The 24,415-nt window shown below is 42.7% G+C and overlaps 1 protein-coding gene across 3 annotated transcripts in view; it reads right to left on the minus strand.

Annotated features, from left to right (window-relative positions):
* LOC136456452 (myosin-17-like) overlaps positions 1–24,202 on the minus strand; it is a 29,785-nt gene extending 5,583 nt beyond the window's left edge. Inside the window, exons 1-34 of one of the 3 annotated variants that reach the window (XM_066456330.1) lie at positions 23,614–24,201; positions 22,795–22,923; positions 20,118–20,261; positions 19,889–20,034; positions 19,628–19,784; positions 19,425–19,483; positions 18,097–18,256; positions 17,849–17,998; positions 17,601–17,737; positions 17,356–17,502; positions 17,180–17,281; positions 17,026–17,083; positions 16,842–16,943; positions 16,542–16,579; positions 16,131–16,257; positions 15,840–16,007; positions 15,106–15,237; positions 14,912–15,021; positions 14,769–14,829; positions 13,669–13,846; positions 13,366–13,571; positions 13,096–13,215; positions 12,923–13,021; positions 12,567–12,755; positions 12,197–12,336; positions 11,351–11,518; positions 10,970–11,137; positions 10,472–10,639; positions 10,149–10,316; positions 1,489–1,656; positions 1,245–1,412; positions 595–762; positions 272–439; positions 23–190 (exon numbers count right to left, since the gene is read on the minus strand). In XM_066456330.1, coding sequence (XP_066312427.1) covers positions 23–190; positions 272–439; positions 595–762; positions 1,245–1,412; positions 1,489–1,656; positions 10,149–10,316; positions 10,472–10,639; positions 10,970–11,137; positions 11,351–11,518; positions 12,197–12,336; positions 12,567–12,755; positions 12,923–13,021; positions 13,096–13,215; positions 13,366–13,571; positions 13,669–13,846; positions 14,769–14,829; positions 14,912–15,021; positions 15,106–15,237; positions 15,840–16,007; positions 16,131–16,257; positions 16,542–16,579; positions 16,842–16,943; positions 17,026–17,083; positions 17,180–17,281; positions 17,356–17,502; positions 17,601–17,737; positions 17,849–17,998; positions 18,097–18,256; positions 19,425–19,483; positions 19,628–19,784; positions 19,889–20,034; positions 20,118–20,261; positions 22,795–22,923; positions 23,614–23,616 — 4,574 coding nt within the window. In that variant the 5' untranslated portion in view covers positions 23,617–24,201. Of the gene's footprint in view, positions 1–22; positions 191–271; positions 440–594; positions 763–1,244; positions 1,413–1,488; positions 1,657–10,148; positions 10,317–10,471; positions 10,640–10,969; positions 11,138–11,350; positions 11,519–12,196; positions 12,337–12,566; positions 12,756–12,922; positions 13,022–13,095; positions 13,216–13,365; positions 13,572–13,668; positions 13,847–14,768; positions 14,830–14,911; positions 15,022–15,105; positions 15,238–15,839; positions 16,008–16,130; positions 16,258–16,541; positions 16,580–16,841; positions 16,944–17,025; positions 17,084–17,179; positions 17,282–17,355; positions 17,503–17,600; positions 17,738–17,848; positions 17,999–18,096; positions 18,257–19,424; positions 19,484–19,627; positions 19,785–19,888; positions 20,035–20,117; positions 20,262–22,794; positions 22,924–23,613 lie in introns of all 3 variants that reach the window. The other 2 variants (XM_066456332.1, XM_066456331.1) reach the window with 2 other exon arrangements.
* Positions 24,203–24,415: the final 213 nt, after the last annotated feature.

Here is a 24,415-nt window from a genome sequence, read left to right on the forward strand (position 1 = left end):
CCTATAAGGAGAAGTTACAGACCTCCTAACCGAGTCCTCAAGTTCTGCAATATTTGCACGGGTATCTTGCACTTCAGTTAGCAATTCCACAATCTTTTTCTGAGAATCAGCTAATTCTTTTTTGGTTTCACTGTTTTCACGTCTTTCTATAGCCAATAAAGAATCTTTATCTGCAGTAATTTCTTCGAGTCTATGTGTAAAGAAGAGAAGTATTAAACTTAGTGTAAAGTTGGTTTGAATTTAACAGTACTTGTAAGAAAAGAAATTAAACCTTTTTACTGAATCTTCAAGCAGAACAATTTTGCTATCTGAGCCCTCTACTTTGTGCACTAACTCTCGGCTTTTCGCTTGATATTCAAGCAGCAATTTTGTGGTGTCATCATAGCTTTGCTTTGTTGTAAGCAGTAAAGACTCTCTTGTAGTTGCATCCTTTTCAAGTCTATATTATTGAGTGAAATTCAGGAAACCAGTGTTAGCTCAGAAGGTTAAAAAAGATAAGAGTGGATCTTTATAGTACTGTTTAGTTCACAACAATTTAGTTTAGCTGCTAGTTATGCCAAACTACCAAATAGAGTTAGCAAAACAAAAACGGACCTTTCCACATTCTCCAGAAGCTGATCTATGTTTTTCTCAGCTTCCTCAATTTTTTTTAGTGACTCCTTGTTTGTTTCTTGAGCTTCAGAGAGTGATTTCTTCGTTTGATCATGCTCTTTCCTTTCAGCTAAGTAAAGAGCATCCGTTGTTGTTGCACCCTCTTCTAACCTACGTTCAGGATCAGATTACAACAGCTACAATTCATAAATTTAATGATCAAATAGACAATCAAGCCAGGTGTCATCAAATGCCAAGTTATTCTCAAGTACACCCATTCAACAAGTGAGCAATTACTTAACATCTCCTGTGTCAAGACATAAGAATTGGGTTCTACAGAATTCGTGAACATGGCTTCCTTAATTTACTATTCCACTTAATCTCAACCAGTCCTGAGTCATGGTATCATCATCTTATTCACATAGTTTTCTTCCACTCCAACTATTCTACGGAGGCAATGGGCTAATAGCTGCAACAGCATCTACTCCAAATTAGGACAGCCACTGACAGCACTATCAAAGTTGAAAATGAGGAAGATTACGAGAGTACATGAGCACTCGATAGCTGTAATGAGCCCCCATTCAACAGGATGTTTGCAAATGGAGGTAAACACAGGGTACGTAAGTGATTTTCTGGTAATAAAAACAACAAACCTTTCTATAGTACTTTGAAGTTGATCGGTTTTTCTATTAGCAGAATAAATTTCCTTCAGTAAACCTTCGATCCTCCCTTGTGCCTCTGCTAATGCTTTTGATGTTGCATCTTTTTCCTGACGCTCTGTTAGTAAAGTTGCTTCTCTTGAAACTGCAGTTTGTTCCAGTCTACGTTCATGGACAAAAATGGTAAAAATCTAAGAAATAAAATTAGGTACCATAAACGACTGCTATGTTGCAGTACCTCTGTATACTATCTTGAAGCTGATGCACACTGTGGTTAGCACACTCAACTTCTTTGACTAATTCCTCAATTTGATCCAGAGCTTCAGTTAGTGTCTTTTTCGTCACTTCAGTTTCTTTCCTTTCAGTTACCATTAAAGTCTCTCTTGTAGTAGCGTCTTCTTCAAGTCTAAGGCGTATTTAGAAAGAATACAATGTGACTACTCAAAAGGCCTCACAAAAAAATTACTAAAAACGACATTGGGACCTCTAACAAAAAAGAAAGATAACTTGATTCTCCTCTGGTTAAAGCTAAAAGTAGTTCTAGGTCATCAAGAATGAGTAGTGTAAACTTGACAAGCTTACAGTAGCTGGTAAACCAATTATCACTCACAACTTTGTTTTCTTATCAGGATCTACGATTCTCCTTGCCATATATATTGTTTCTTTTGAACCTCACTTATTCTTTTGTTGCCACTTCATTTTCGTCATTTCGCAGTTGGTAACAGGTGTTATCAATTTATCATAATGCTGCAATTCTTCAACACACACACACACACACAAAAAAAAAAAAAAGATGCCACTAGATGACCATAAATTAGGGAACCAAATAGCTGACATCTTTTTGGCAGTGCCTTCGACTTCCATAATCAACTTAAAATTCTCTTTCAGTGCTGTTAAGAGCTTTTTTGGAATTCTTCACTTTGGTTCCTTTGAAAGAGAATTTTACTGGTGTTTCAAGCTTTACTCCACAGGGATAGAGACAAGAAGAAAGGGTGGAAAAGCCAACAGGACAAGTGGTACCCGTTGGTTCGGAGATAGCTTTGGGCTAATTTTAAAGGAATGTTGATGCTAACACATATGCAAGATGATGCAAACACAAAACTTCTACTTGAACAACAATGGAAACGAGAAAGCCTTCAGGAAAATAATGCAAAATAGGAGATATGGCAAGAACAGAGGAAACTACAATCAGAACTTCTAGTTCTTAGTACTATTTCACTGGTGTATTTATTTTGATCCAAAACTTATACTTAAACAAGAAACAGGAAAGCATTGAGGAAAATAATGCAAAACGGAAGATATGGCAAGCTAGAATAGAACAGAGGCCAACTAAAATCAGAAATGGAACTGGTTCCTGGCTAGTTCTTTGTAATATTTCATTCTGGTCTATTTGTTTCTAATCCCAGATGGCTCCTAGGGTCAGCAAGAAAACATTAAAACAGCATGAAGAGTAGCTCTTATCCACATGGAAGAGAGAGAAAAACTGAAACTTTTCCATACCATTTGAAGTTTTGAACAGCTATTATATGCTTTGAACAGAAGTTAGTACCATAGCCTCTAACGTACCAAATCTAATTTAAAAACTAATTTTTTTTTCTCGAACACGCAGGAGAGCTAGGTATCATTATATTAAGAAGAATAAAGGAGTGGGTTTAGAAACCCCATACAGCGACACACCTACACACACCCTTTTACATCTAACATTGTACCTCTCTCTCAAATTCAAACTTGACCCAAGACCACTAGAGAGGAACTCACACATTGGCTGGCTCTAGAGCAAGGAGATTGGATATTCCCCGAGCTCCGGCCAAACTCCACAGGAGAAACTCATCTTTTACTGAAACCAGAACACTATTTAGGCTCGGTTGAATCCCATCAAACACACAGCGATTGCGATGATTCCAAATGGACCAAGCTCCCAGAATGATGATGGAATTGAGACCTTTTTTAGTCTGGTCATCAACCCCAGAATTAGTTCTTGCCCACCATGCATCAAAGGAGTTGTCATCAGGCTGGGGGGAGAGGTCCTGCAGGCCGACCTTATGTAGAATGTTGTACCATATTTGCCGGGAGAAGACACACGAGATCAATTGGTGTTCAATCGTTTCCTCAGCTTGATCACAGAACGGGCAGCGTTCAGGATGGGGCAAACCTCTTTTAGCAAGACGATCTGCAGTCCAGCACCTATTGTGTGCCACTAACCACATGAAGAACTTGCATTTGCCTGGTGCCCAGCTCTTCCAGATTCTTTCCCAAGGCCCAAACTGTACAGCCCCGATAAAAAATCCCTCATATGCAGATTTAGCAGAGTACACTCCTGAACTAGAGAATTGCCATATATGAGCATCATCTACTTCAGGTTGCAAAGTCAAATCCGAGAGAAGGTCCCACAACTTCAAAAATTCTATCAACATGGGTACTGTAGTGGCACCCCGTATGTCCTGCACCCATTTCATCTCGGTAAGGGCTTCATACACTGTCTTTTTCCTTGCTTTGTTGTTGACTGATCCAAAAAGAGTAGGCACTAATTGATCCAGGCTCTGTCCATGCAGCCACCTATCGGTCCAAAAAATTGTGTTCTTGCCATTGCCAACTTCTGAGACAATGGCCACTCTAAAGAAAGCTTTGACCGCAGGGTGCACTTGGATCTGGAAAGCCGCCCAGGGCCTATCAGGTTCAGTTTTCTGCAGCCACAACCAACGCATCCGGAGAGCCCATCCCAGCTGCTGCAGCTGGGAAATGCCAAGGCCTCCGAGTTCTGGTGGCTGAGTAACCTTAGGCCAGGCCAACAGGCAGTGTCCCCCCTTCGCATCCCTTCTGCCTCTCCAAAGAAAGCCCCTTCTAATTTTATCAATTGCTTTAAGAGCCCAGGGAGGAAGATCCATTGCCATAGCCAAGTATACCAACATGGAAGTGAGCACAAACTGAACCAAAATCTTTCTCCCGGACTTTGTGAGCAAATCCGCTTTCCAGCCCGGAAGTCGATCAGCGATCCGATCAATGATTGGCTGAACTTGCTGCTTTGTCAGTTTCCGCAAGGAAAGCGGGACTCCTAGATATTTGCAAGGGAAATCTGATAGTTGACAGGGGAGATGTTCCTGTATGGTGATTTTATCCTCCTCCGAACACTGGATGGGGAAGCCATTGCTTTTTTGCACATTTGTTCTCAACCCCTAGGCATCTCCAAAAAGTTGAAGAATATCCAGCGTGATACCTATATCATTGGCCGAAGGACATAGGAAGATTACCACATCGTCAGCGTACAAAGATATGCGGTGCTGCAAGGCCCATCTTGCTAGTGGTTGCAATAATCCCTCATCAGATGCTTTCTTGACCATATAACATAAGCCATCCATGACCAAAAATAAATAACATTGGCGACAATGGATCGCCTTGGCGAAGTCCACGTCGATGTAGAATTGTTTCCCCCGGGCTGCCATTGAGGAGCACCTGTGTGGAAGCAGAGGCTAGCAGTCCACTAATGATGTCACACCACACAGGACCAAAACCCAAGTGTTTCATGATCTCCAGCAAAAAAGGCCAGGACACGGAATCGAAAGCCTTGGTGATGTCCAATTTTAGAAGAATGCGAGCTTGTTTTTGCTGGTGAAGGAAACAAGCAGTCTGCTGGACAAGCATGAAATTATTTTGTATGAAACGCCCTTTGATAAACGCACTTTGATTTGGAGACACCATCTGGTTCAGCCGCCCTGCTAACCTGTTGGCCAATAATTTTGTGATGAGCTTTGCAAAAGAGTGAACCAAGCTTATTGGTCTAAAATCCTTTATATTTGTGGCATCTTCCTTCTTAGGTAGGACTGTAATATAGGCTGAATTTAGCTGCTCGAAGTTTCTCATTTTCCGACTCCAAACCGCAGACACTGCTGTCATAATATCCACTTTGATAATCTGCCAGCAAGTTTTATAGAATTTTCCGGTGAAGCCGTCGGGGCCTGGAGCCTTGTCTGATGGCAGCGAACTTATTGTTTTCCAAATCTCCTCTTCTGAGAAAGGGGCATCCAACTCTGCGAGATCATGAGATGGGATATTCACTTCCTCAAGGTTGATGGTAGAATCTCTGTCCACGCTTACCCCCAGAAGATTATAATAGAACTCATTCACAATCTTCTCCTTTTCTTCATGCTTGGTGAGAACCAGGCCATCATCCGAGACGAGACTACTAATAAAGTTCTTCCTTTTTCGATGTCTAGCATGCAGGTGAAACAATGCAGTATTGGCATCGCCTTCACCAAGCCAGCTGATCCGGGAGCGGCTCCTAGCAATTGTTCGCTGCAAGGATGACAGAGCCAAGGCGTGCCTTCTTAATTGATTGTATAGCCATTTCTCCTGGTTAGAAAGGGGGCGACCATCCTGGGCAATCTTTAGTTGATGAATTATTTCTCTTGCCATCCCAAGCTGTGAATTGATGTGCCCAACTTTTTTCTGACTCCAACTTTGTAACCCTCTAACAGTGGCACGAAATTTCCTTGAAAGAGTATCAAAAGGACAGGAGGAAGCTGGTTCAGAAACCCAAGCGATCTCAACTGCCTCTTGGAACCCTTCCAATTTTGTCCAATAAGCCTCAAAATGAAATCTGGCTTTCCCAGGTTTGTTATCATGAAGACCAAGGAGAGGGCAATGATCCGAACCATCAGAGGCTGTGCTCTGCAGCAAACAATTAGGGAAAAGCTGCTCCCAATCAACTGTACACAGAAATCTGTCCAACCTGACCAGTGTTGGTGTATCTTGCTGATTGGACCATGTATATTTCCTCCCATGTAGAGGCAGCTGTTGTAAACCCAAATCATTAATGAGGCGACGGAATCTTCCCATCTAGAGGCGACGGAATCTTCCCATCAGAGCCCTGTTTAGATTGCCATTATTTTTGTCCTCATCTCTGTAAATGAGATTGTAATCTCCCAACACTATCCATGGGCCCTGACAAGCGGCTCGTACGTCCCTTAGTTCCTGCAGGAAGAGCACCTTATTGTCATCCCCCTGAGGTCCATAGACACATGTGAGCCACCATGCTTCTTGACCTGCACTTGGGCTGAATTGGACAGAGATGCAGTGGCTGTCCGCCCGAGTAGCATTAGCGGGGCCAAGCTCATTGCGCCAGGCTACAAGAATCCCTCCACTGGCACCTACCGATGGCAGCTCTACAAAATGGGTAAAGTCTGAACCAAGGGCGGCAAGAATTGTTCCTCGAGAGAGCTTCTCTATTTTTGTTTCTTGAATGCAAACCACATCAACACAGGAAGAGGATACCAGAGTGCGTACTGCATCTTGACGTGCCTTGGAATTAAGTCCTCGCACGTTCCAACACAAGATATTTGAAGGATTCATTGATAGAAAAATATAACAACTCGACCATGTACAGACCAGGAACACATCAGCTCTCTACATTCACATCCTCAGGGGTTGCCCATCCAAACAGGGCAGCTAGAGCTCGGACACGAGAAGTTGGGAGTGGTTGGCCAAACAGCTTGCCATAGTTATCCAGAGCTTCCTGGCTGAAACCTTCACTCTCCTTGATGACGTACAAGGCCCTCATCACCTTCTTCTTGTTCCTTGAACTTGCAATTTTAGCAGGCGGTTCAGGCTCAACACCCGCAATCCGTCGGCTTCGTCGTGGAGGAGCCGAAGGTGTGCGAACCTGAGCCTTTGGCCTTGTAGCACGCGGTGTAGGGAGAATTCTCACGGTCTTTTTTGTGATCTTCGCCATGAAGCTTGATCTCCGTCTGGCCGATGTGGGCGCTAGCGTCGCCGGCTTCGAAGGATCATTGCTGGTCCCCTCCATGGCACTGGTTTCCACTGGGGCGGTGACCACGACTTGGGCACGTCGTCTGTAGTAAACTTTAGAGCAGGTTCTTGAAGCATTGGGCATTCTTAAGGCTGATGTCGCCGGGCCACCAGTGGGCGTGCATTGCTCCGCGCCAACATCAGTTGCGAGCGGCAGCGAAGCATTGCCCCGTGATGGAGTTGTCTGTTCCTGCGACAGCTCATTCAACCACATCCTCTCCAGCGTGGGAGACCACGTACTGGCCTCGACCATGGGCTGGGACTCCTTATGCTGCACAGGCTCTTGGCTAGCCTCCAGAGTAAGCCCATCCGATGATTGGGCCCCATAGATAGGTCCAGCAGGTGACATGTTAACAGCTTCTTGGGGCCTTGCCGCCGCCACCGTATTCATCGCGCACCCAGGCGTCGCGTCGCGCGAGGCGCTGTGGGTAACCTCCGAGGCGTTTATTTGGGACGAGGAGCCCGCAGTTATGCCAGGCCACGCGTGTACCTCTGCCCCAGGAACTGGGCTGTCACCATGGACCTCCTCGGGAGCTGGTGAGTACGCCGCGGCCGCCAAGGGCAAAGGAGCCTCCGAGGAATCAATGCAGGCACCATCCTCCGATGCGACATGCGGAAGGACGGGGGCGTGCTCCAACGCCATGTCCGGGGCTGCCGCCACGTGTCCGCCGCGAACCACCTATGGACCCAACCTAGCATGCACCGAGACACGAGGCGCTCCATCGGCCGCCGTTGCCCTCCTCGACACCTCCTGCGCCGGCGAGGTGGCTGGCCGAGAACGCCAGCGTTGTCGCTTTCTCCGCCGCCCTTGATCATCATTGGCCGGAGGAGATGGTGGTGCAGGGCCTTCCGTCGCCGGCGGCTGATCGAAAGGAACCACGGTAATTTCAATGGGGTAGGTCAGCGTGCGCCTTTGCCTTTCGTTGCCAGCGACCAATGGCTCAATGATCTCGAGATCCATCTCCGCTGGAATGCGTTCAGGGCAAGAACACCAGGCCGCAACTCGGAAGACATCCCGGTGGGTGGCAGTGTCCGGATGTGAATCACTGACCTAGCAGAATTCATCCAGGAGCTGCTCCGCCGTTGACACCTCCCAGGCGTGTGCTGGGATGCCACGCAGCTCAACCTCGATGGCGAACGGCAGAGATGCCGCTGTTGAGTATAGGAATCGGGTCCAGTATATGACGTGCAGACGAAAGGACGGGGCGATGATTGGTCCGCCGCCGTTGTAGACCCTTGCCGTAGCCTCCTCGCTCGGTAGGATTAGGAGGAACCTCGACAGCCCGTAGTGGCGCAGAGTCAGCAGAGCCTCCTCCATCTCGAACCGCCGAGCGATCGTAGCTGCGATGGGGCCCGACAGATCTTCTCGTTGCTCGGTGACCACAGAAACGACCAGAGCGCGGCCGAGCTCCTCCTCCCTCCGGACGATGCTCCCAGACCGATCGATGACACGCCGCGGCTTCGGGGGTCGGGGCTCATCGTCAGTCACAGGGTGATCGTCATCACTCAGCTGAAGGGCCTCGCCGAATCCCTCCTCCCCGTCATCAGTGGGGCGAGAAGGGGAGGGAGGAGCCTGACCGGCATCGTTGCCTACTGAACGGCGTCGGCGCACACACCGCCGCCGCCTCCGGCCCTGCTCCCCAGCTGTCTCGTCGGGGTAGGAAGCCGAGGTCGCCGGAGGAGGGGCCCGAGGAGCGGCTGGCACAGCCGAAGAGAACGGGCGCTAGATCAACGTTGGCTTGGACATGGCCGCAACCGCGACCCGCCGGCGCGGACAAACATAAGAACGGTGTCCGGAAGCACGGCAGACAAAGCAACGCGGGCTCGAACGGCAGCCAGCAGCCCTATGCGATAGGGAAAACAGTTGAAGCACCTCCCCCGGAGGTCCGCAGGGACCGGTCGACGGGGCGTTGAAGACGCCGACGTTCCTTCCGCGCTCGCCGTCCTTCCACTGCCAAGAAGCCATCAGCGTCAGGGCGACGCGGCTGTGACGGACGGCCGCACGTTGCCGGGAACAGCATGATTCTGGGGCTCACGCGGGCAGCACCCTTCAAGGGCACAGTCGAGGTCACCTGGCGAGCAGCGTCGCCAGACTCCGTCAAGACCGTGGCCGAGGTTCCGCCCGCGAGGAGCGCATCCTTGAAGGTCGGCAGCGGGCTGCCGCAGGAGCCGTCGGAGGAAGGCATGCCCTCACACCACCGTTGAGCCTTGGAGCGCCCAGCAGTGGCACAGGTATGAACTTGAGGAGGCAGAGTGAAGAAATTTTCTCCCGACGCCGTGGAAGTGTCCGTCGGACCTGGAGTAGGAAACGACGTGGGGCTGGTGGAGGTGGTGGCCGCCAGGCCTGGAGAAGGCTCCGACGTTGGGTTGAGAGGAGAGGCGCCGGGAGGGACGCGGGGAGTGGAGAGACGCACATGACGCTTATCTTCTGGAGACTGCAATCAATTCTAATTTAAAAACTAATGATACAGTACGGGCCTCCCCTACTGTGCAATTTATTTTATTATTATAAAAAGAAAGAAGAGAAAGAGAGTTACAGGAAAGGAAGACAAAACCTGTACAGGTGAGACATGAAAAGCGCCATGCAACAAGCATCCAAGAGTGAGAAAGAAAAAACACACAAGCTAGTTTCTTTTCTGACAACTAGCTGGCTAGTAGCTACTAAGGTAATCATGTTCTGTGTGATAATGTTAGTTTCGTTTACGTTTGGTCTATGGTTCTGAACTGATTACAATCTGTGATTTTGTTGCCATGGTAATGAAATTTGGTTTTACCGGTGTGGAAAAAAATGTTGTGTGTGATAATCTAATCGAGCATGCAACATAGCAAATTTAACCATGTTCAATATCTTCCCTTTTTAGGTTATTCTTCATCACTCTATCTAACTCTCTCATAATATTTTTGTAACTGCTGTACTTATTTCTTGATTTTTCTTAAAATTATTTAGCAAAATGTTTTTCTTGGAAAAGAAAGATAGACTTACAGGACAAAGTGCTTATCCATATGAGTTCACTAACATGATGTGTGATTTTGACAGAAGGATAACTAGGCAACTGAGACATCACACTGGGTATAGATTTAAGGTAAGAATGGAACCTCTGTAAAGAATCTTGAAGAAGCCCATTTCTGGCATAAGCATCTTCAAGCTTCCTTTGCAGCTCTCCTATTTCCCCCCGAGATTCAGCTAGCTGTTTCATGATTGCATCATTTTGCTGCCTTTCAGATCTCAACGAAGTTTCCAGTGCTGCCATATTTTCTTCATGTCTAAACCAATGGGGAACAAAGGATAAGCTAAGAGACCAGTGACATGTAGATTGATTTATTAATAGCAAGATCATGACTGCAGAATAAGGAAACAAAACAGAAATGAACCGCCCTCAAGCATAAAAATAGGGCAAGTTAAACATTAAGCAACAGACCTTTGGACAGTTTCTTGGAAGTGAGCAATGTCTTTCTCAGCAACTTCAATTTTCATTAGTAAGTCCTGGTTTCTATCCTCAGATTCATTGAGAGATTTCTTAGTTGCTTCACTTTCTAGTCTCTCTGTTGTCCATAGAGCATCCTTCTCTCTTAACCTTTCTTCAAGGCTATGTCCACCCATCAAAGAAAGAAACAACTATTAGTCTCACAAAAAGTGAGGGGTTAATCCCTTCCCCTTCTCCATGCAAATAGATCCATACATTGTATATTTTTAGTTTATTGACTCAAAATGTATCTTTTCTATTTTCTTGATATTATTTTCTTACAGCATGCTCTCTTGATGCGTCCCCACAAAGGTAAAAAGGAATTAGCAGAGTTTTATTAAAATATTAAATATATAGTTTCAAAGGAAACATCACATAACAAATTTGCTAAAAAAAACTCAATGCATTATCACAGGAGGTTAGAACTCTTGCAAAAGGGAAGAAAAGAAAAACCTTTGTATAGTAGTCTGAAGTAGGGTGGATTTTTCATCAGTGTCCCCAACTTCTCTTTGAAGTTCTTCAATTTTTTCTCGTGCATCAACTAATTCTATCAAATTTGCCTCATGTCGTTGCTTCTCAAATGTCAGTGAAGATTCCAAATTTTTCATAGCTTCTTCGAATCTGCATTCAACAAGAAGATGCAAACTATATGGAACACATATAGAAGGATGAAAAGAAACAAGATTAAATCTGTACAGCTAATGTCACTGTGTTATTGGGCCATTATTTGTTCCTAAAAAATAGCTATGACATTATAAATATGCAAATTAGGGATTATTGATGATGCTACAATTTGCAGAGTTGGCCACATTACTTTCTGGAATAAACACTAACCTTTGAGCAGCTTCATGGAGGAGATCATTTTGTTTCACAGCATCTTCTAGCTTGCTTACCAATGCTTCATTTCTTGCTTGAGATTCAGCAAGTGCAGCATTAGCTGCTTCATTTTGTTGTCTTTCGGTTAGCAAAAGGGCCTCGTGTTCTCTTACAGTCCCTTCTAGTCTGTGCCGATACAGAAAAGGAAACTTTGAATTATCAGAGTAATGCCTAAAATGCAGAACTTTACCACCTATCAGAATCAGATTCAGAAACTGTGACAACTTCCGGAACAATTGGAACCTACAGAGTGAATCTAGGAAAGGCAATACAACCTCTCAGTTGTTTAAATTAACAAGACCCCAATCGTTTCAAATCACAACATACATTGTGTAGTACCCTTGCAAATAAAATTCTAGACCTGCAACAGTCAGATTGGTTCAATTCTTGGTCCCAAATGAATAAATTGTGTATCTTGCAAATAAAATTCAACTGCCACGTGAAATAATATATGAACAGGGAAATTTATGTGCTTGTACCATTCTATGCATGGGCATGTACGTTGAATTATATATGAATCTATAATCATGGCTCCTTAAACAACAATGACAAGGGAACATCCCTTCAACATAGGTAAGAAGATTTTTTTTTCCCAATTCAAGACAGTTCTAAGTTCAAATCTCATTTTGGCAGCAAACTAATTTTGGACTCCACTAGGATAATGGATATGTTTGACTGCTAATCCGCTGCTATAACAATTTCCATTCCAACACTGCTAGAACCTGAATACGAAATGCATGTGGACCAGCTCTGTATAAGAGTCAAGAAATAATGTCATGGAGTTCAGGTAATTAAGCAACAAACCTCTGTACAGTATCACTAAATTGTTTGATCTTTTCATCTGCATCACTGACTTTCTTATTTAACTCTTCATTTGTTTCTAAAGCATTAGCATGCGCTTTCTTCGTTACATCATTCTCCTCTCGTTCAGCTACTAGCAGAGCCTGTAATAATAGCATGCACCCACTGTCAAACATTCTGAGCAGTGCCTAGCATGCTAAGTTTAGGGTACAACTTAATTAAATTCTAAGAGAAATGTTATGTTAGCATACTATTGAGTGTATGAACTTAAGATTATCCATTTGATAAAAAGAATAAGATTAGTCCTTGTTTGAATCCTTCTGCTTGTAGATCAGTTGAAAACAAAGCAGAATATTATGGATGAAGAACATACCTTTAGGCCCTCAATTTCTGTAGTCAATAAACTGATCTTTTCTCTTTCTTGAGCTAGAGCTTCTTCAACAGCCTTTTTTGCTGATTCTTGTTCCTGCATCGCTTTGACATCTTCTACTCGCTGCTCCATCTCCTGAAGAGCTTCTTTCAATTTGGAAACTTCTTCTGCTTTGGACTTCTCCAAATCAGCCTGTAAATTGAATATACATGAGTATGATCCATAGATGCTATGTCTATAAGCATGAAAACTGCAGTTGCACCATGCGCAAATACAGGATGCAACATGATGTACTTCTTGGTTCAAAGAATAGGCACATATAACAAGTATTTAAATATTGTTCAAAACCAAGTATTGACCCTTAGTTTCTTCTCTCGGCCCAGGCGGCTTGTTAGCTCTTCCACACGTTCCTCAAGTTTCTCTTTGGCCACCTTTAGAGCCTGTGTATCTCTTGCAGCCTAGGAAACATGCAACCCATAACAAGCTTAGAATAAATTTTACAGAATGAATACCATAATAGTTGCTCAAGTACCATTCTGAGCTTCCTCAGCTCCTTCCTAGCAACCCTTCTCCGCCAAGCACACTGATATGTTAGTGCAGCTCTCCTCAACTTCATATAATTTGAGTAATCTCTGTGGCATCGCCACTGGGACTGCAGGAAAGAAGTCTCATATTGATGGTCCAAACAGAAGCAAAAAAAAAAACGAGAACACATAATAGCGACATCCGACAGGAGATTAATATCCATCTGCAGTATAATAGTAAAAATAGCAGCAAGTTGCTGTAAGAAGTGCTAGCCTACCTGGATATGGACTGAAGCTGTATTTTTCTTTCTAAAGGTGAATTCATTACGAGCTGCCATGGCCCTTAGCCCGGCCTGCAATGTAATGGCTGACAACCGCAGTTGGTAATAAGTTTTCCAGGCAAAATACCATCGGGCATTTTTCTGAATTCTCAAAGCTGCTGCTTGTTGTCTCAGGAATTCATGTTGCTTACAAGCCAATCTTGCTGTAATTGAAAATATAGATCTTAGTATATGTACAAGGCTCCACTATGGCTCCATGGGCATGCATTTTACATCAAGTGCTATATGGAAAGAGTTTACCTCTAACGAAAGATTGCAAACAAATGGATGCGTCCCGTAGTACTAGGAACTGTTCACGAGCAACATGAGTACGGAATTGACTCTGAACGCCTCTTGCTGCATTGTTTCTCATCTCTGTTCTTCTGGCATCCAGTTCAGCCATTTGACCAGCCCTCAGGAATACCTTAGTTCTTCCTATCTGTTGCTCAGAAAATATTTTACAGAATGAGAGCAATGAGTATATAAACTTAGCATACAATTTTATATAATAAAAAAAGGGCGTACCCAGTGCAGAGAGCTCCCGCTCTATGCGGGGTCTGGGGAAGGGTGTCAGTGGCAAGCCTTACCCTCGCCTGTGCAATGCGAGTGGACCGCGACTCGAACCCGGGACCTTCCGGTCACAGGCGGTAAGACTCTACCGCTTGCACCAGGCCCGCCCTTCATACAATTTTATATAATACTAAGATAAAATCTTTTGTGACTCAAATGTATGAAGAAATAATCTTAAACAAGAAAGTGAAACAAAGGTTACAAAATGCCTGGCAGTAGCCACTGCCTAAACCACAATCATTACATCTTTTACAAACACCATTACTCCACTCCAATCACAATAAACCCCACCAAGAACCAATGCTATATTTAAAGCCAGGGGCAGACCTAGGGCCTGGTGACCCTGCATGGTGGCACCTGAGCCCGGGCACTGGGGGCCTCCATCGCAGCACAAAGTTAGACCCTCACCAGACATGGAGTTCTTGGGTCTGCCACTGCTTAAAGACTCATGAGTTCTTTGTGGTAAACTGGTGATTAGCCAGGATTTAAGTTCTACCCATTCCAGTGAACTCAATGCCTTATTCTTTGAATATTTTTGGCAATTTATGTGGTCTACATACAACAATAAAATGTCTTTTAACTCGAACCAATTGAACTTGCCAGCTTAGAACATATAACATACCCTAGAGCCCTACTGAAACCCAAACAACATGCCTATCCGAACTCACATGACCTGCCCAAGGAATAATTTCTCAGACTTTATGCACTATCATTTTTTAAAAGTTGTGAAGAAGAGAAACCTGTCCATATCGGTACATGCTAAGGAGATTGATAAGTAAAGTGTTTTTCACCTGATAACCCTGTAGTCCAATTTTGTCCAAAATCTTTTGACAGGAGACTTTTTCATCATTTCTATCAGAAAAGAACATGGTCATAATTACATAATAGAAATAGAGAGGGGGGAGGCATTCCGTTATAGAACAATGATACTTACTTCTCTTTCAAAATTTCAGGAGCAAGAACACGAAAGCGATGCAAAAAATCATGAAATTGTTTCCTTGTGGGATAACCAGCACAGCTGATTCTAATGGCTTCAAGAACACCCTATTAGGATGGCATCATTAGCGAACTGCACCATAAAACGAGCATCTAGAAATTTGGCAAAAATGTATGGGATATTTTCCTTACAGAGCATCGAAGCTGCTGCAGAACATTGGTATTCTCAAAAATGCCAGGCTTAAGAACACTATTTGGTTTTATACATCTGATGTAATGTGGCTCTGTAGAGCTCAAAGTCTCCATGAGCTCGTGAAGTTGCAGCTGCAAATTACATTCAATAATCAAAATCAAATACACAGAAACAATGACACCACACCAAAGATTTCATAAGAATACAGCAAAGCAAATGTCATCAGATCCCCATTCTTTTTTTCTCGAATATGCAGGAGAGCTGTATATCATTGCATTAAAAAGAACACAAAGCATACAATGCACCGAAAACGGTTAGGACTCCTTTACTGGAAAATTGAATACCTGTTCTTTTGATTTTGTCAAATAGGCTCCTAAAGTTCAATTAAGTATCAAAGCAACAGCGTGCAAAGTAGAAAACATTATAAAGTCCACTAAACAGATTTATTTTTCTGCGCTAAAAAGATTGTAGAAAGTGTTAGACGTATATATGTATATGGGCCTGAGTTGGGCTGCACAGCCAACCAGCCCACCACATATGTAAGATTGAGTTGTAGTACCACATTGCCTACCAATGTGGGGTGTTAGTCCTATGTACTGCATATAATCAGCCGATGAGCCTCAATGCAATACAATCTACTATTCCAAACTTATAGATTATAGAAAAAGATTATCAGTAGTACGAAGATGGCAATGGTTTATACATCACAAATTAAATATTGTACAAATGTTACCTTAAAGCGAGTTGCAATTGAGGATTTTGATGATTTTGTGTTCTCTTCTGTTGCTGGTGGAAATAACCCAGATACAAAAGAGCATTTAGAAGCATTAAGTAATTCTTGATGCTCTGCTACCACATAGTCCTTGTTCTTGTCCAGGAATTGATCAGATTGATATGTTACCTAGGAAATAAAGAAGGAAAATGATCATACTCAGGCAAAAATATGAACACTGAACGACAGGAAAAGTCTCGTGTTATAGTGGGAAATATGTTTTTTTCTCAAACATGAGTGGGAAATACTTACATCTCCAGCATAATGTTGAATTGTAAATGCAGTACGAGAAAGCTTGGGTTTGGTAAATCTTTTGTGGTTCTTGAACTTTTCGTACAGCTTCTGAGACAATGTCTCGTGTGTGGACTTTGGAAACATGCTGATGGATGTATTTCAGCACAAAAGAAGGTAACTGTTGTTAGACGCATGTATTCACAAAACTGATGCAAGAATAAAAATCCTTGATTAATATGTGAAACAACTAATTTGGAAATGGACACAGGATGTTCAATTCAGTAAAATTCGTGAAGTAGGATCTGGAAATGCACCAAGTACAAACAGTTCTACTGGAAGCATCTAAACAATTTAAGCTCTCACCACCAGGCATACATAAGCTTAGAAATATAGCTTGATCAAATGAAAATATGAAACATGTAAACTCACCAGGCTTCATCAAGAAGTGCAATAATGCCACCTGGTTTCTGGACACAGAAAAACGATAGCTGAACATGAGAATATAAAGGATAATAGGTGGAAATAGATAAGAATGAACAGCAAGAAGTCAAGGACACAAGTGTGTTGATTGCAGTCATGTGTAGGGCATTGTAGCCCTATGCAATACAGCTAGGCTGATAGACTAATCTTAGTAAACCAATACCTTAGTAACTGCAAAGGCAATGCATCATTTTTTTTTCCTGAGACGAGGTTCAATGCAATGCGTCTTACATAGTAACCAACTCATACCTTTTCAATCAGGTCAAGTACATCTTGATTGTCAACAAACTCTATGTAACTCCAATTAATTTGCTCCCTTGTGTATTCTTCTTGTTCCATTTTGAAGACATTCTACATAACAAGCACCAAGATTAATTGGCTCATGCAAGCAATAAAAAGAAAAGTTCTACCAAAAATATGAGTTCCACAATACCTGATTAAAATGTTGCTGGAGTTTTTCATTGGTAAAATTGATGCACAGTTGTTCAAAACTGTTGTTACAGTCACATAAAAGTAGGAGTAAGCACCCCCTCAGAAAGGTCTTTTAGAGTACAAATTTGCTGCTCTTTTTAGAATTAATCAATTACCTGTTGGTTTTAAAAGTTTCAAAGCCATATATATCAAGTACCCCAATCAGTTTGTTAGAGTCTGGGTCTTGTCCTATTGATGCATTTATTCTGTTTACAAGCCTGCAATAGTATAAGTGTATGTACTTAGAAAACAACTACATAATTAGTAAGGAATACATTGCGAAGTCTATTACCAGTCAAATAATCGAGAGTATATCTGCTTTGCTAAACCATCCCGGCTAATAGTAGCAGAATTTGGACCAACTGTTGTGGTAATCACTCCTTCTGGTGTATTAATTTCCCTATTTATCAAGGCATTCTCCAACTTCTCACAATCACACCTGTAATGGCCATTCCAAGTGTAACATGGATTATAGATATGTACTATATAACATTAAAGTTGTGAAGAGAAGCGGAGAACAGAAAACACTAGTCATACATCAAGAGCTCTCCTGCTGTATTAAGATGGAATCTAGATTTGTCATCCTTTATTATGGATGAATCTACCTCTCTCCCTTTTGCAAAATTTATGTTTCCAAGATGAAGCACAGCAGCAACAACCCGGAATATAGCTTCCTGTAAACAGTCACGTCATTTAAGAAAAAGGAATTACTTACTGTCTAGCTCCTTTATCCACCCTGGAAGAACAATTCCTTACTAAACTGAAATAGGAGGAATTTTTTAAACCTGTTCTTGATCAGTGATGCCAACAGTATCCATTGCCTTTCTTGTTGCAAGGTATTCCTCAGCATCATTGATTCCATCAACTTTAATACAAGCTGACTGGTTGAGGTAGTGAAACGACGATGGGTCCCCGAGTTTATACTTCTTAAGATCCTGCAGCCACACATTTTCCATAGAAAAATGGCACCTGTAACAAGCTTGGGTAGAAGATCTGAAACAAATAACTACACGAAGTTGGGAAAAAACTTTACCTCCGATGGTGCTGCACATAGGAAATAAAAGCAATGGTAGTTCCTCTCTGGACTATTAATTTGGCAAACCCGAGATCTCTCAAGCAAGTAAGTTCTAATGGCAGCACCAGATATCTTACCGCTCTTGTCAAACTGGATTTCAACAAATTTACCAAATCGACTTCACCACATGGACAGAAAAGGTTAACAAGTCAGTACCATCGTATATGCAAGTACTGGAGGAAAAACTGATAGTTTATATAAATATCCTTCTATATAAGATACAGAACAGATGACCTAGGAATATTTTGACCTCTCACAGAATATGTAATTCGGCTGATGGTTTCTGCGGCTGATAAACTGGCTGATGTTGTTTTGTTGTGAGAGAAAAATACTGTACCATGGCTGATAAGTTCAAGCGAACAGGTAGAAATCCTAAGTCAAAGTTCTCTAACTTTGACCAAGTTTATAGAAAAATCCACCAACATCTACAACGTCAAATTAGTTTCATTAAAGTTAATATACTTATCTAAAAACTTGATCAAAGCTAGAAAAGTTTGACTTAGGACAACTAAAGTGACTTATAATTTGGAATGGAGGTAGTTGTCTAAAATTACCACTGTTACTTCAATCAAAAGGCTTGTTTGACTAGTGACTGCGGTAACCAGAAAAGGGTTAAGTATGCCACATAAATTTGTAATTTGGTTTTCACCAGAGCTGCTATAAGGTTTCCTAAAGTGCTATCAACATGAGCCTTTTCGGTCAATTGCCGACTTGCTGCAACTGCTCTGAGTTAGATATTATGTCAGCCACCAACTAAACAGTTGCTATAAAACTTCAAGCTTTTGAGGTCTTAAATTGAAATATTGCCACCTTTTCATAATCTCCGTTGTATAATCCACCATGCCTTCAACAAACACAGTGACCACAGATGTGGCCCATACCTTTGATTACTTGGATTCTTGTAAAACCAATGAATTAGCTGTTGAGAAAAAGGTAGGCACTATACTTTAACCCTCCCTCACATGCCTAGGTCGCCAAGAGTGAGGACTCATAGTACTCAGAGTGAGGAAGCAAATTGATTTCATTAGAATTGTCTCTAGCACAAGATCTTTGGTTCTGATACCATCTAGTTTCATGCACCAAAAAACTCAACCGTAAGATTAAGTTACTACAGATATTGTGATCCCATTATACTCTCAGTTATGCAAGACAATAGGTACTACCACCAGGGTTTAGTATTTTCATCTTATTGGTATTACCACCAAGGCTTTGCACTTTAAGTCTACAACCAGACATGTTGAACATCTTCTAAGTTCCATTTATGATATCCATGAAAAAAAAATTACCTTGAGTTGTTGTTTCGAACAGTTTTCGCATTCCCAAAGGCTTCAAGGACTGGATTAGACTGGATCCAAAAGATAAGTAAGAAGTGGAAAGTGGAAACAATATCTACAAATTGAATTACTAGTTTACAAGACCTTCATATCGTCTTGACAAATGGACCATTTACTTTCATCAGCAAGAAATGTTGAGAAAATTTCTAACTTACTTCTAAAACTTGCTGTTCAACTGTCCTCTCTCCTGTTCCGGATCGCCCACCCAGAAATGCAAGATATCTCATCAACAATTTCGTAGTTTCAGTCTTACCAGCACCACTTTCACCACTGACCAAAATGGAGTTACTCTTTCCTTCATTTATCATTTGCCTGTTTCCTTATTCAAATGAACGCAAAATGGTACCATCAATATAGGGGCACCCCCACTTAGCAGTTGATGAATTACATTAAATGGTAGTAGTATAAACATTCACCTGTAGGAGACGTCAGCTATTGCAAATACGTGAGGATCTAGGTCACCAAGATTTGCACCTTTGTATTTTTCCATAGTACGGGCATCAACCAGATTAGGTAGCCTTTGGAATGGATTTATTGCAATCAGAATGTTACCAGTGTAGGTCTGGGAAGTCAAGAGAAGAGCATTAGAGAAAGTTGACTCACGTAATAATTGAGCTTCCCATAAAGTAACAAAGCATCACTCACATAAATGATATTTTTGGCATATCTGACAGCCAGGTTATCTAAAACACCAGGCTCATGCAAGTATGATAACCTTGTCATGTCATCCACCCCATCAGTTGGTGCTTCTGTGTCTTTAGGGTGTATATCCGATATATTTGCAATGACCTAATTACACAAGCAAAGGCATAACCAGTTTCATCATGAGACAAAGAAAGAACTTCAGTATAGCAGCAATGATATAAGGAAACTGACATGTCATTGGTATCAATGTAGTATTAACTCTCATAAACTGAATAATATCCATTTGAAAATGTAGGGCGTACTAGAATTTTAAAAAGTCAAACATCGTAAATTTGGACCATCAGTTAGTAAGAATATATGTATGTATAGTGCACGAAAGATACATTAATAGATCCATATTTCACATGTGTTTTAGCAAGACATTGGTTTGTAATTGATGATATATTGTAAGAGAAATTAATAATCAAAATATACCTTGAAACACTTCTCAAATCCTATTATTCCTTATAAAAAGAAATGGAGGGCATAACACTTCTTTTTTTTTAAAAAAAAAGGGGCATAACACATTTAAATTCCCCAGTGTACATATGGTAGTGTTCTTAATCGCTTTTATGCTTTTTCTTAGTGATGAACTGAAGTTACTAAATCTTTGCACATGTCTTGCCCAGACAAAGATAGTATATACAATAATAATCAGTGTTTCACTGCTCTGGAAGAGGAGCCAATGTATGAAGTGTGGTAGAGGCTGACTGCTTTCAAGAATTTTGTTTACACCTAAGGATAGGTCGCATAGATGTCTAATTGTGTGGAGTTTCTCATTCTACATAAGGAAAAAGAAGGTTCAATAATGACACATAAAAGAACAAAGTAGTTGGTGGTGGGCAAGGATATTCGTTAAACAGACGAGTAGCTGCTCCAATTTGTGCACATGTATTATGGTAGTTTGTTCATGGAGTGATAAACATTCGTTAGAGGAAAGATGGACTGTGACAACTTGTAGTAAAGTGCCATTGGAGCACAGTAGTTTAAGTCGCAGACTACAGAGAGGTTCAGGAGAACAGGGAGATGCATGAGAGGTGAGAGGTATAAATTATAGGGGTGTTTCTTGATCTATTCTCGCTTAATCTCAAGAGGTGATCAACAGGTTTAAAACAGCCACCCTTGACAACCTAATAGAATCAATTCTTTGCTAATCTATTAGCTAACAAACTTGGAAAGAAACCAACTTAAAAGGTACAGCAAACCAATCAAATCTGTAAGCTACAGGCTTATGTCGAAGCCTATGCTAAAAGTCTATCATTGGGCCACTGGCCCACTGCTGCACTATAACAAACCAGAATTTTCAGAAAACCATACAAGATAAAAGAGGAAAGAAGTGATTCAAATAATCCTGCACCTGTTACATTTATAAACCGCAGGCACAGAGATGTAATTTGTTTTCAGTTGACAGGAAAATTCCTTATCTATGACAATAATATGAAGATATATTAAAATGGATTGATACAGGCACATATTCTAGAAAGATGCTCTTAGGTGTTGGCAGATTGTCGAATGTTCAATACTTCTCAAACAGTCTACAGACAATATGCCTAATGCTCAGGAACCGCCTCTTGTGTGATGGTGGAGACACGAAGGTACAACTCCACCGATCAGGCTTAAAATCCTGGTGAGCAGGAGTTACACAAATGCAAGTTCTTTCAGCGATCTATTCATAAGTGTGTGATAGTGGCACACTCGCGAGTCCGTCGTGCATGTGAATCAACTGGTAATTGTTTAAAGAAAAAGATATGTCTGATGCTCAGGCACTATACTCTCTACTAGCCTGTGTGGCCTTGGTACCATCTTGCCTAACTTCCTGGCTCCTGCCTCTCTTGAACAACGTTAATCATGATTCATAAAAACAAAAGCATTACACTCCTGCAGTTACTTTAAATGTTAAGTTTTAGTGTCTTCAATAAAATGGATACCTGAACTCCAAACCTGTACAGTGTCCACAGAGTGGCTAATGCATGCCACTTTCCCTGTCAATATTTTAGGGTACCTAATCCAAAATACTTTTCACATACTGCAGTCTTGAAATCTCTCACCCATCTAATCCAGATATAAGGTTATAAACTAGTTATCCAGTGCTTTGGATGATTCACCATATTGCAAGAGCAGTTTTTCAGCATGGTACTCCGTTATCTTCTCAAACATCAGACATCCAAGGTGCTTGCATAATCAAATGTGCTTGTTGTTTCCAGTGTTTTTGAGCTGCTACCTTGGAAAGTGGACAAAGACATGAGAACCCTTCCCCCCAACCCCCTCGCCCCTCTTTTCTCCCTAAAAGGTGGATGCAGCACAATCTAAATCGGGGAGGTATCAGTTAATGTTGTTCAAGACCTTATGCAGTGTTGCAGCTGCAAGCAGGAATTACTAGCTATGTGGACAAAAAGAATACTCATAAGTATCGACAATTTAGATTATTCATCAATGTTTTCAAAATTTTCCTGGCAATACATAGGGTGCTACTTTTTTTTTCCAACACAGGTCACTACACAGTATGTATGAGAACAAAGCTGCTACACAGTAAAGTACATTGTAAGCACTCTGGGCCAGATACTGAACTCTGAAATTATGAAGAACTCAAAAGCAAACTAAACAGGGATGTGACAGGCTTCAGCAGGACAACACATACCGTCTTCCCCTTGGTTGTGCGGACATGGGCATTTTGACCATCAATTCGGAATACCTCACCATCAACCCAGGACAAATCTTTATCTTCCACCCATACATGAGTACCTATGACAATGTTTAAGGTCGAAGCCTGCAAAGTGTGACAAGCGACAAATTTAGCATGTGAAATTGCATTCCAGGTGGATCATCAGATTAGCATACAACGCATATCAAATTATTGCACCTCAATGGACTGCAAAAGATAAGTGGGTTTCACAAAGCACTACATGTATATCGACTACATTTCAGCTTTCTTATATAATAATCCAGGTCCGATCACATGTAATGTATAGCTGATCACAGCAATGTCCATTTCTATCCTGAAACTAAACCAGGAGCAAATTAGGGCATTATACAGTTCATCTAATCCCCCAGAGTTAACTGAACTTTACTTCATTCAACCCAGCAAGTTGAGCTAGTGTCATAGCATGCTATTCCGCTCGGAACTCAGTTATTCTGACATGATCCGAACTGCCTGCACAAATGAGCTACTTGTGGTGGCTACATTCTGCTTTTGCACGAGAAAACTAGAATTCAGCTTATCCAGCAAATGTACCAGAGAAATCGAACCAGTTCGTGGCTTCAATAAATTGAATTGAAAGCTCCAAATTCCGGAAAAGGCCAACTCCAATCTCACTTCACTTTCCCAAAACACGAATTGCAAAACCACAGAATGCTCCAAACCCAGCCAAAAACAGACGCCAACGGAAGAAGACAAACTCGCAGTCGGACACATCAGCATCACAACAAACAAACAGAAACATGAGAGCCAGCGACGCACCATGTTTCATCTGCGGGCGATCGAGCCGCCCCGCCCTGCCTCGAGGGACGGGCCCAGACAGGAGCTGCGATGGGACCGGACGGGAGGAGTCGCGGCTCGGTCGGCGGCGGCAGCGGCGGCGCCGACGGGCGATCTCCTCCCCTGGGTCGCTCGCCGATCGCCGATCGCCTCTGCGGCAGCGCGATCCGCCCCCGGGAACGCGCACGCGCGGCGCGCGTGGTGGAGGCGCACGGCGGTGGCAGCAGCAGCAGCGACGCGGAGGCGGGTGGGCTGGTGGGGTGGTGGTGGTGGAGGGCGACGCGACCGCGGGCACGACAGGAGGAGAGAGAGAGCGAGGAGGGGGTGGGGGCGAGGGGCGCGACTGTCATGCAACGCAATTAGGAAAATGGGGAATAATCTGCGCCGCCCGCTCGCGCAAACGTGCGATCGGGTCGTCACCACGAGCGCACCAGCGCGGCTGCACGCGCGCGACACTTCCAAAAGCAAGGGGCGCGGAGAAAGTTGGGGAATGGGGAAGGTGGCGGTGCCGTAGGAACAGAACGAGGTGGAGGGGATCAAAGGCGAGCGCGACGGCGACGGGGAAGAAGAAAAAGGCGGTGGTGGGCATGGAACAGTGAGTGAGGGATTAGAATAGGAGGATTTTCCGCGTGCGTGCCGTTATAAAAGTTCGTAATTTATAATTTTTTACGAGTATAGATACAAATGGATCAGATATGGACGGATATCATTGATATTATATTTGTTTTTATATTTCTATCCGATTTTAGATTAAAAACATATAGGTCCCGTTCGCTGGTCTGAA

The sequence above is a fragment of the Miscanthus floridulus genome, chromosome 6 (genome assembly GCF_019320115.1).
Source record: "Miscanthus floridulus cultivar M001 chromosome 6, ASM1932011v1, whole genome shotgun sequence".
In the NCBI taxonomy this organism is placed as follows: domain Eukaryota; kingdom Viridiplantae; phylum Streptophyta; class Magnoliopsida; order Poales; family Poaceae; genus Miscanthus; species Miscanthus floridulus.